Genomic DNA, 13,239 nt, shown 5'->3' on the forward strand with positions numbered 1-13,239 from the left:
ATCGAGATACGGAAAATTGAATAAAATTCAATTGATCGGTTTCTCTTCATCATTCCTCTTCCTGTGAATAAAGGTGACAAGTTGTTAGTTTGTTTGCATGTAGGGGAATTAGGGGCATAATGGACACGTTAAGCAAATGTTCGGTTAAAGACTATAAAATGGCAATATTTTTATTTCACCCCCGGCTAGTTTTCAAGTTTGATGTTAGTACGACGTGCTACATTCATTCATGGTGATATAAATCATATCATATGTCAGAAAAACGAGATAGAAAATTGGGTCAAAAACAAGGCTAGTAAAAAGGTATCGGGGCGAAATGAACACCTGCATGAAATTTAGTGATATTAATATATTTAATGACTGTCAGTCGTTCTGATATGTAAAAGGGCTCTTCCTCAGTCATAATAGCTAAAACGAACCATTCTGGATTTGCTACTTTGCTCAAAAATAAGATTCCTCCACGGCCTTGCTTATATGCCAATTTGAAACTGAGAAAAACTCTAAGTAACATTTTGAAGAACAATTGAAGCAAAAAATCAACTTTTATACCATCTAACATTTCAAATGGAATACAGATTTCATGCAGTATATTAACATTTGATGAAGTATGCATATTCTCAGATATTGAGGGCGTGTCCATTTCGCCCCGTATGTTCATTATGCCCCTAATCCCCCTATCCTCCTCTGGATTAAATACTGCTTCACTGACTAGCGTCTTGAAGTGAAACAGTGCCAAAAAACTTGCATCTTGTCATATTTATACATATAAGAGACATTCGATCGATTACACAGCGTAACAAAAATGACACTTTCGCGTGTCTCAAGGATCAAATTATGTGTCTCTAGTAGATTTTGGGTCGCTGAATCTGATGCCGTTCTCATAAATGTTCCAGCACGTCACAATTTTTAGCTACAGGTTGCTAAAGTTGTATAAAACACTGGTTTTATTGATGTTTACATGAAATTTAGAGTATGATTTATCAAACTTTTTTGTGATATAATCTACCCAACATGCTAAATAGGACTTGAACTCTCAATTTAGATACAAATCAGTTGAAATTTTACGATAAAATTTAGGTTAAATCTATTTTTTTCAACATGTTTGCAGTCTTCATATAAAATTCTTCGTTTCTCTTATATGGCATAATACAATACTTTTCTGAACCACCAAAAAATAACATTTTACCATCGAAAATATTATGAACTTCATTGATAATTATTGTTCTATACATAAAGTTTGAATTCTGTGACAAATTGAGCAAACAAATTGCCGTACAAGTTGGAAAACTTGCATGCAAGTTGGCTGAAACAGCCAAATTTAGCATTTTCAACCGTCAATATCTCAAAAACTAGACGTGCCATGATATTTCTGAAAACGGCAATGGACTCAGCAACCCTTAATTTAGTAAATAGCGGTATTTTGGTTCTTGAGACAAAACCGTGTTCCGCAGTGTTAGATAACTACACCCTTATTCTGGCAAAAACTTTAATCAAGCAATAATAAGTTTATATTCATATTCTTTAATATTGGGTTAAAGAACCTTGTTGGTTTAATGACTTTCCTTCTAGTTACTTGAAGCATTGATTTGTGTTATATTATGTATGTGACACACATCATAACTGTTCGAGTAACGCATAGTTAACAATTTCTGGGCGGTCATACATTGGCGCCAATATTTTCACCTACAGATGGCCCTCAATCTTTTATATATCTTTGCCGAAGACATCAATTTTCTAGCTGACAAGGATCCCTATCAAACTCCAATAAATTTCTATCAAACGGATAAATTTCCTATCAAACTCTTCACCCCCAGATAGCTCTTGATCTGCTGAACTGCTTTGCCGAATAAACCTTTTTTTTTTTTTTAATACACTAATTTTCTAGCTAATAAGGATTTTAAGATACGGACAATTGAATATTTCTTTACTAGCGCTACCTAGCGGATAAATTCTCAATTAGATTATTAACCTACAGATTGTTCTCAATCTGCTGAATATCTTTGCCGAAGACACCAACGTTCTTGTTTTTAAGGGTATCGAGATATAGAAGATTGAAGCATTGGTCTCCAAATTGTGGCCATATACAAATTCAAGGTTCGTCTCAGGCTTTTAAAAGCTAGCTTAAATTTGTTCAAGAATTTCGTTGAGAATCGTTTTCTAAATTTTGTTGAAAGCCTGTCTATTTTTTTTTTTGTAATTATGCTATATATTCTATGAAAATCGCTTCCAGGAAAATCTATTTCCATGATTATGAAGAATATTAGCCAATGATTCAAAAAGAATAATTTTATTGATTTTTTTATGATGAACCACAAATCAATATTTCCAAGTTATTCATGAAAAGGGAATAAGGCAAAAATAAAGAAAAATCTGGCAATTACTGAAGTCTTCACAAGATGAAACTATCACCAATCGATACCTCATGATTTTTCTACTCGAAAACCAATCATTATAACATTTCACATCAGTGGCTCTTGAAATTTGCCGTTTTGAGTCCGATTTTGCCCACTGTGCGTCGTTCGGGCCCCCACAAGCAATTAGTTTTTTGAGCCGGTCGCATTTGACGTGAAATCGCACTTTCCATTTTTCCGGGTCTGATTGTCTGATTTGTCTTTCGTTTTCCATTTGCAGTTCGAACCTGGTCGCAGTGTCAACGCTTCGTCCTGGCGCCTCGGAGCACGTCAAGAAGGAGTTCCGGGCGAAGGCCAAACAGCTCAGCCGACTGAATGACCCCAACGTGGCGAAGTTGATCGGTGCCTGCCTGAAAGACGAGCCCATTTGTATCGTTTTAGACTACAAATTCGGCACGGACCTGAACCAATTCCTGCAGGAGCACACGGCCGAAACCGGCACGTTGGTGCAGCATAATTCTTTAAGGTAAGTTAATTTGGAAAAAATGTAGTGTAACATTAAACAACATAGAATACGAAATTCAATCGATTTTTGTAACAATTTATAATGAAGCATGATGAATAAAGTTGAGTACTTTACAAATAGCAGTCAAAAACAATCGCACAGTCAAGTATCTAGCTATAGTATAGCTCAGAACAAAAATTCGTATAAAATCGAAAAATAACGCTAGCGTCATTATTTTTACATCATCTGAAAGCTTTTTATCTTGGTTATGTGGGAAAATATGAAAACCACGAAAACTCAAATGTTTGTATTTATTATCGCGTGTGCCACTTTAGGAATATATGTGCCTATAATAGCACTATTTCTAATTTCTGTTCCTAAAGTAGCAGTAGCATCACGGCGTTGGCAAAATACTTATCAAAACAGTTTTTTTTTTTTTTCAAAACTTTTATATTTTTACTACAAGTGTGGATCAAAAGCTTTCGTTTGATGTAAAAAAAAGTTCTTAATTCATCAATTATTTCGAATAATTAAAAAAAGTTTCTCTCGGTATTGCTACTAGAGGAACAATAGGTTTACTATAGGCGCAAGGGAGCTCAAATTTTAAGCAAAACTAATTATTTCGATCATTTTTTGAATAAAATCAAGCTGTAAATCAATAGTACTTAGATAAATAGCTCCTGACCTTCATGTCAAAAAATCTTTTAAATAGATTTATAGCAAAACGGCCGTAAAAATCCACTAGAGCGACCATAGGGGACTGTCCACTAAAGAAACACCGACCCTATATGAAAATTTGTGAATAACAAACCATTTTTTCTCGAAAATTGTAATACTTATTGCCATACTTCAAACTAGACAAAGTCCAGATTATAATGAATCTTATCAAACTTCAATTGATGGCAATTTAATTCCATGCAATATGAATACCAGACATTGCTGAAACACCCACACGAGTAAATTCGATTATTTCGACACTGTAAGGACAGATGTGCTTTAACTGTTTCTCATATTTGGAATTAATATTGTATGCATTGCTATTGACTGCTGGTCATGATCTGCTCTGAGCAGTGCTTCCAAGTCCCAGATTAGACTCTGTTGTTGAAATGCAAGTAAGCTCTTACATCATAAATGCTTTCGCCACTCGTTTACTCGACATTTGTCTTCCTAGTAAACATGTTATATCACTTGGGCAATAATAATTAATACCCATCTCTTGTTTGTGGCCCTCACCTTCTAAGCAATTCACATCACATTCCAAGTCTATTTCAGTCCGACAGGAAAGCATAGTCATCAAACTGCACACTCTCACATATATGAACATTTGTACCTTTGCCGTCCGAATGTAGTTTCCTAGTTTTCTTTCGGAAGGCACAGTTTTACTGCAACCAAGAGGATTATAATATTCACCCAAACGATCACTCAGGCAGGATGCATTGCCAACGGCACAACAACTACATCTGTCCCCCTCGAAGTTAACCCCCCCCTATGACTGTGTGGTCTGTGGCTTCCATTATGTAGCCAAGTCTAAGTGAAAAAGGATAGTATCATCCAAAACGTATACATGTCAGCTTTGGGAAACCTGCAAACCCTCAAAATGCCGTCTCTCTGACATGGGCGTGAACAGGATTTTCATCAGAGGCATGGGACCTCAAAATCAATATTTATCCATTTCTCACAAAATTGTCAGCGTTTCACGCATTTTTTGGACGAAATGAGAGCTGAAGGTTTTGATTTTCAGGAAAAATATAAAATTCCACAAAAATTGTTTATTTTTTAACATGAAAAACAAAATCAATAATTTCCGTTTTTTCGTGTTTTAAAGGCCTCGGGACCAAAGAGGCTATTGCTGTTCTCTGAAAGATCAGTTAATTTTTCGTTTACTGTCAAATTTTCAGCAATGTATGATTTTTAGTTTTTGAGATATTTTTTTTTTTTTTGAAAATAAAAAATTAATCATTTTCATCGGCACACACTGTAAGTCTCAGCACATTAATTTTTTTTTTTTTTAAATCGTTGCTTTTGAACAGCTCAACCGATTTCCAATCTTTTTTATGGAATGAAAGTCATAGCTGAGTTTCAAAGAACAGTTTAGAAGAACAACCTAAATGTAAGCAATAGTTCACTTCTTTGCTGGCGGTAATAGCTGCCATAGGTTTGCGCATTGCATTTGTAGTTAGCTTTTGACAGTTACTAAAATGGTATACGACTTATTCTTCCTTCTGTAGCATAGATTTGCTTCAATCATTCTGATCGTACTAAGTAATGAATAATTTCTAGCAACCACAATTTTGGCTTTGAATTGACGCTAGTTCAATAAACGGATCGTAATAATCTAGGGGGTGCGAACTGGATATCAACGTGAAGCCAGGCTGCTGTCAAGCTAAAAATTTCATCAAAATGATCCGAGTATGCCTAGTAATGTGTAGCCATTACTTCGTCACGCTAAAAACTGGTATGCGTTTTATGTGACACAAAAACTATCACCTGTTGAAAAAATGTTTACTTGGTCTTATTGATGCGCAAGTTTTTTCAGAACTGTTGTAAAATATATTTTAACTAACATACAATCAGAAACAATCTGATTCTGATTCTGTTTAATTGGAATTATTACCTGCATCAAATTGCAGAAACCTAATGTGAAGTATTTTAAGTGTGCATCTTGAAAATGGTTTCCTGTGAGACAACCAATCAAACAACGTTTAGCACTGGTAGAAAAAAATGTGTTCAAAATGAATGACCAAAATGTTCGAGACCGCATCCCTCAGGTAATAATTATTCTCTTGGAGCACTAACATAGCGACAAACATTACGTCCTGCCACATGTCAGTATTGTGCCACATTTATGAATGCTACGCTTCTTCTTCTTTCTGGAGTTACGTCCCCACTGAGACAAAGCCTGCTTCTTAGCTTAGTGTTCTTGAAACAGCATTCGGCCAAATGACCGGACACCGCGTCGGATATCGATTTTCGGCATCTACTCATCGGTTCCGTTTTAAAAATATCCATTCTACATAGGTTATAGGTAATGTTTACAAACCAGAAGTCACCATCTTGGAATTCAAAATGACGTTAGACATCAATTTACAGCACCTACTCTGCCCATAACTGCATCTTTGTCACATTCGACATTTTAGACAATTTCAAGTTAATACCAGGGAGAGTCATCAAATGATGAATACTTTCGATCAACTTACTGAAATCTTTGAGTTTGTTCTAGAAAATTCGAAAAAAATACCAAGTTGTTTTGTCACATTGCTCAATATAACCGCATAATAGTCACATTGAGATTATACCTGAGCCTCATAATGTAGTGGCAACGAAATTTGTATCAGAATGGTTTTCTGACTAATCACCCAGTATACGATATGAGTTGTACAAAATTTCAGCCTCAAATAAGCACTTTTAAGTTCTTGGTATTTTTAGAAATTTCTTTTACTTCCTATACTGCCATGAAATACACACTACGTATTTCATTTACTCAATGCCTACGTTTGTCAAATGTTACACTTTTGCAGTTATGGCAGTACTAATCTGTCCCGTTTAAAAAAAAATACCTATATGGCAAGGGTTTCAAGTGATTTCCATAAACCGGAAGTCATCATCTGGGATTCCAAAATAGCGTCAGACTATGGTTCCCTTCATCGCTATTGATACCCTTGAGAAGAACCACGGATAAACCTTCCAACAAAACTTCTTGAGAACAAAAACAAATCCTTCCTGGAAATGGCTTTCTATATAAGCTTTTGAATCTGCGAAAAAGTTTTGGTGGATTTTAAAGAAATTTTCGGAATCCCTGCTGTAACTCCTTGAAAAATTGTTCATATATTTTCGCCCAAAGCAATTCTTTCAGGGACAGCCAGAAAAAAATACTGTTGGAATCGCTCAGAATACTCTATATGGAAGCCTTTAAAGTATTGAGCCTTTAAAGTATTTTAAAAATTATTTGAAAATTATGAAAAAGTAATTATCCTGTACAACATTGAGGAACTGAAAACTAGAGTGAAAAGTTCATCCATGTTCGTTCACACAATCAGTCTTTCAATTAGCGAAATTTTATGTTTGCCTTGTTTATTGATTTTTCGCGAAAAAATACTGTTGTGCCTTTCTATTTCGAAATACGCTAGGTACCCCAACATATTTTAACCATAATAAGGAACCATCATTAAATTCAAAATAATAAATGCATGAATTTTTGATTATAAATTTTGATTTTTTCCTAAAACAAATCATCAGAATCGACTGAAACTATAGAATTTTGATACTTTGATGTCAGTACTCAGTATGGTAATGGATAGTAATCCATTATAGAGAGATAAGCGGAAGTAAAATGGAATGATTTGGCAACAGACCAGCAGTGCTGATTTTGTTCGGCGTCGAGAATAATATTGTAACACGGACATGAATTTCTTATTGCTAAAAATACACTTTATGTTTCGTTATAGATCGTGAGCAACATATCCAAACTAATAAACTGCCGAAAAAATCAACAACTAAAAATCGCATTGACAAAAATTATAAGAAGAAAAATATTTATTTTTTTGGCTTCATGCAAATTTACTTCTACCGAAATAATTTCAAGCGGATTACATTACTCTTCAAAAAAAGTTCAAAACAAACATAACGCATGTTCTTTGGCTCACACTTTGACAGAAATGTCAGCTTCCGCGAATCTCTCTTATAAAGGATTACTAGTAATGGATAAGTCAATGCTTTGCAGTATGTTACATCCCATATCTACTTGTAATAATAAGTGATCAATATTAAACAATCCTCAAAAATCAATTTTTTTAATTAAAAAACGTGGACATTTTGTCACGCCATTAGAGGAGGAGGCGTAAATAGACCTAGCTTGATTTTTTTCATATAAAATAATGAACGAGGAAGGTGCTCGTTTATGGTTTAGGTGTTGATTTAGAGGAGAGAGAATTTTTAATTTGGGATAATAAGTTTCTACTTACATTACAGTACTACCGTGTTTGAAACATTTCTTAAAATTTCTCCATAGTAATTTTCATATAAACCTACATTGTCTTTGGGCCACCTTTAAATTACCACCTAGAGAGCTGAAAATTTCACAGAACGCTATTTTTATGGTAAGGGACAATTCAAATATGACGTCCATCGTTATTCGGGATTTCTAGACCCCCTCCCCCCTCTGTCACGCTTTTTCCAATACCTTATACGTGTACTGTCACACTTTCATAGACCCCTCTCCTCCAAATGATGGACGTCATTTTTGGATTGCCCCTAAGGATCATGCGGGAGATTGGATTCTCAAATATTTTTATATTTTGAACCGCCCTAATGCTCATGCTCGTGCACAACATTGAGGACTCTTGACCCGCACATCTCGAACGAAACGTGTAAATTTCTGAGACATATAATGCACATAATTGGAGCATGATATGTATGTCATGTAAACTTCAATTATATGTCATGTAGTCCAGCAGGATCCTGAGTGATTACATGACATATAACACATTTTTACATGATTTTAGACTTAAATTTACATGACGTCATGTTTACATTGCATGAATGAAGTTTACATGACGTGTAATCCTCATTATTTTAAACTGTGCGCGAGAATATTGCTAAAAGGTCATTTTACATTTTTGTGGACGATATCTTCTATCTTCTATATAAATAGAAATGGAATGGTGTTTGTATGTCACGAAATGGCTTACGAACGGGTCGACGGATTTGAATGATTCCTTCTTCGTTTTGTTCGTCACGGGTTCCGACGTGTTTGTGTGTATAAAAATATCAGGATATTCACCGGGAAACTTGGAAAAACGAGAGTGCACGGCACTGTCATTTTGAATGGGACGATACATAGCGTTTTTCAACAGCCTACTTGATGGCAAGACAAAGTTTGCCGGGACCACTAGTACTACATAGAAGTAGAAACGCGTGCCATGCCGTTTTTGTTCGAAATCAAACTCGATATTTCGCGAAATTCTGTTTTATTCCGTTTGTTTTCAATTTTCCGCGGAGTTATTCTTACAATTTGGCAAAACGAAACGAAATCGTAAAATGAAAGTTCCGCCTGTTTGAGTTCCGTGGAATTCCGCGGAATTTCGTCTCGAAGCGTGTTTGACGGAATCATTCGGTATTTCGCATACCCTTACTATGTCGTTGACCAATCCCCCTTCAAATTGACCACGTGACTTATTCACGACCCTACAGAATATGCAAAAACTTCCTGGGGGTTGGAATTTCTGACGAGTGCTTGTAAGAAACCATAAGAAATCGTGTTTTAAGGGAATGTTTGAAAAAATAGTGGAAAGATTTATGATGCATATTATTAAGAAAAAATTCATGAACAGAGATTTGTAGACTAGTTTCTTAAATCAATCTTTCAAATTATTCATTTGATGTTTTTCATCATTGTACTAAATTTTCAGAGAATCTTATAGAAAATTTATTGATAAAAAGAATAAAATAAACTGGAGAAATGTTATCTGAAAAAAATTGTAAAAATCTAGAAATATTTCTAGGAGGAATTCCTGGAAAACCTAATGCAAACATTTCTTGAAAATATATGTTACGAGACAACTTTTAACAGATGTCCAGCCGATTAGTAGTTATGCTGGGGTCGTACTTTTCAGAACTTATTTTTCTTCTATGAAAAATCTTATTGAATTAAGGGGCTAAGTAACAAAGAGATGTAAGTGAAAAAAAAAACCGTGTTTTAAGAAAATCGACATTCAAGATTTTTCAACAATCTTTTATTCCATGCAAAATATATGGATGTCAAAATAAGTCAATCTTCTACGAATTATGCCATTTTTTTCTGTTCAAAGAAAAAATCATCTAAAAACACCGTTGGTAAGCTTGGAAACAGTAGAATTTCTAGAAATTCACCATGACGCATTTTTCGATAAATTTGGACGCTGGAGAAAATCTTTGAAAACTTAAAATGTACTCACAACAAACCAGTTTATTTAAAACAAATTGCGTTGGTCAGAAAAGGGTGGGGGTGTCAACGGCCCCTGATGTTCCTCTCTGGCTATACCTTTGCTCACTGGCAAAGGGGATGACAATGTAGGTTAGAACACGAGTGCAATAAGAGAATAATAATTCTGCCATATTGTACCTACCAGACTAGAGGACAAGGATGCTTGCCGGGTGCTGGGTTATTTAGTTATATCCTGTTTCGGATCGAGGTTCTTCCTCCCAGCTTTGGTCGGTTCGTTCGTTTGTGTAGTTATGCGGTAAGACTTGAGCCCACTTTCAGTGCCTAGAACCCGGCGAGAAGAGCTGCTCTTGGATGTACCAGCAGTGACTTAAACGCAAGCCCGTTACATAAGCCCAAGCTGGCGGGCTTCGTCTGATGAGTGCTAGATTCGAAGGATGAATAGATATGATAGGGCGATGTTGTTATTTTGCCATTACGCACCACGCAGACTTTCTCATTTGCGTACCATTTGGGGTATTAACTTGTGGAAATTCATGGATTGTATCAGCCTGTCACAGCTTCAAAGCTATACAATTGAATTAAAATTAAGAAGTGCTGGTTAGCAAACAAGTATGTTTGATTCATATTCAGATCTTCGAAAAACTATACTTTTCTGGAACAAATTTGTGTATCATGAATTTTCTTCATGCGTTTAAATTTCATTACAATTCACAAAATCACGAAAATTCATGTTACACATATGGATTTTCAAGGATTTTTTGGAGTTAAGGTTAGGAGATATTGATCTACTTGCGCAAATTGAGATGTGATTGCGATTAATATGCACAATTTCTCTTACTTTATCTTCAAAATGACAAATGGAATTTGACAAAAATGTGTATACAACAGGTGTTTAAGATCATTCAAAAATTCTTCAAACAGTAAAAATATTAAAAAATGTTCTATACGATTTTTCCAAGCTTTACAATTTTCTAAATGTTGTTTATCGATGAAAAAACAACTTAAAACTTAAACGATAATCTAGATAATCCGTTCAAATTAATGAGAAAAAAATATGTAATTATCAAACTGTATCAATTTCTAAAAGTGTCTTACTATTTCATCTTGTATGACACAGTTCTCCCTATTTATGCTTTTTATTATGTTTTGCACATTTTGTTCCTATATATAAATAAATTAGATATATTTAGAATTCTAAAAGCCATGTTAAAATAACGTCAAAAGAAGTTCTTTCTGATAGTAGTACGAATGTTTTCATATGTCCTTTATTGCCGTATCCAAAAGTAAAAAACGAGGACAAACTTTAATAAAACGTAATTCTATGCCGCCTGCCAGTCCTGAATAACTAATCCTAGAAACAGTAAGCCAACCGAAAAAAAAACAACTGTGAATTCTTTTTGTCGCCGACCAGGAACACCTACAGTCATTAGACATTCGCAGCTATTGTCCACCAACAAACTCCAACTTGCACCAATGTATACGAAACGTGTGGAAGCACAATGTCCCTAACTGAGCTAACATCGCACCCTTGTTCGGTGAGATGGGAAAGGGTGAATTTCTCTGGACGGGAATATTGCACCAACCATCCACATTCATATCCAAGTATGCGTTCAGTATCCCCATTGTAGTGGCAGAGATATTCACCCTGAGATAACGAAAGCGACAGTCAGTGTACCCAACTATGTGAAGCTCCAGAAGTGGTGTTGGTAGTAGTAGTAGTACTAGTACAAAACTGCCAAGGCACCAAGGAAGCCAGCGCATTGCAAACACTATTATTTCTAATTCAATTTTCATTGTGCTTTTTCTCTCCCTGTTTCTCTGCAGCTACGGATGTTTAATTTACATCGCAACACAAATAGCCTCCGGTATGAAGTATCTAGAGCAAATGAATGTAGTGCATCGTGATTTAGCAGCGAGGTAAGTGCAATTGTTTTTCCATAAATGTTGAAACGGATATATCCTTACATGGGATGGTACACAAATTATGTCACGCTAAATTTCAACTTTTTCGACCCCCTCCCCCCCCCCCCTTTGTCACACTTTTTGTATGAGTCCTGCGAAAATTTTGTAAGGCTTGTCACGCTTGGCTCGACACCCTCCCCCCCCCCCCCTTGGAGCGTGACGTAATTTGTACATGATCCCAATACATACATACGATGTGGTATTGAGGTGGTCAGTTCATTTTTGCGTTTAATCTTTCCTTGTGAAACTTTGTTGAATGGGAAAAAATCCCGTGCACCGAATGTTGAAACATTCTATTTGATCCAGCACGATGAACTAATCGAATGTCTGCGGATTACTGACTAACCGCCCTGCAGATAATATCATAATCATATTGAGATATGATTATCTCTTCTTGATAAAGTTTAGATATGACAAAATTACTTCTAATGATTAATAACAGGATCAGAGGTTAAATTATGAGAAAATTGAGAGTATCTCTCACTAATCGCTCACTGTAACAATCGTGTCCCGCAACCCATCATGAGAGTCTGTTTATCGTCTACTGCTACAGCTCTGACTATATCGGGTGGATAACAGTGCATTTGGTCACGGTTTGTTTTCATTAGTTTAAAATTAGAAACAAAATAGTGTTCTGAAAGTTAGATTACACCAGAATTCTTTTCAAACATTGCAGCAACTAATTGACTACTGTCGATATACACTTCCCAGTTTTCCTAGTCATCATGTAGTAAGTGAGTGAGCTCATCCTTCCCGTGCAACATGTAACAGTTTACAGCTAGTTTCAAACAAGTTTTCTAGCCCGTCTCGAACTTACCCGTAGCTACCCGTAACTCATGCAGCTACTTCGCACAAACATGGAAATAATGCGCCTACAGGGACCTTAAATCATCATTAGCCCTGGAAAATGTGTTTCTCTCCCTGCATGCCAAAGTGTGCTGCTTTCGACTCTACATCTTGTGTTCATTCAAATTTCTCCTTACAGCTGAAGTAGCAGCTACAACACCAGCGAGTAGAATATGTTTTGTCTATTTTGTACATATAGAAGGTAACCTTGTGCATTCATTTAGAGATGGGCTGCTGTTTACTGTTCTTGCTTGTAACATATGGAGGTCGGAAAGGAACAACTTTTAGGATACATTTAATAGTGATTCATTAGATCGAACAGCACAACTTTTATCATGAATAATTATTCCGATAAACATGTTGCTCCCGCGAGAACTCATAATGATAGCCAATAGTGCGCCATGTCCCAGAAAAGTTAGATATTGAAACCCGGGTGGACGGCAGCCATCAAATTACTCAAACCATGTGAATGGAAAATGTCAACTGTCCCAAAGCTAGCAATTACAAAAGCTACGCTGCATGAGCCCCATTAATAATTTAAAACAAAATTAAAAGCTTAGCTGCTCTGAACCGAACCGAAACGCAACTTTTTTTATCCAGTCACTCAAAAACGACAGAAATCCTCTTATGTGTAACTTAATTATACCTGGTGA

General features: G+C 35.8%; 1 protein-coding gene across 1 annotated transcript in view; it reads left to right on the top strand.

Annotated features, from left to right (window-relative positions):
* Window positions 1-13,239, top strand: part of LOC5575443 (discoidin domain-containing receptor 2) — a 918,178-nt gene that overhangs the window by 796,111 nt on the left and 108,828 nt on the right. Inside the window, 2 exon segments of the mRNA XM_021844675.1 lie at window positions 2,632-2,877; window positions 11,603-11,695. Coding sequence (XP_021700367.1) covers window positions 2,632-2,877; window positions 11,603-11,695 — 339 coding nt within the window.

Source organism: Aedes aegypti, chromosome 2, assembly GCF_002204515.2.
Source record: "Aedes aegypti strain LVP_AGWG chromosome 2, AaegL5.0 Primary Assembly, whole genome shotgun sequence".
NCBI lineage: Eukaryota > Metazoa > Arthropoda > Insecta > Diptera > Culicidae > Aedes > Aedes aegypti.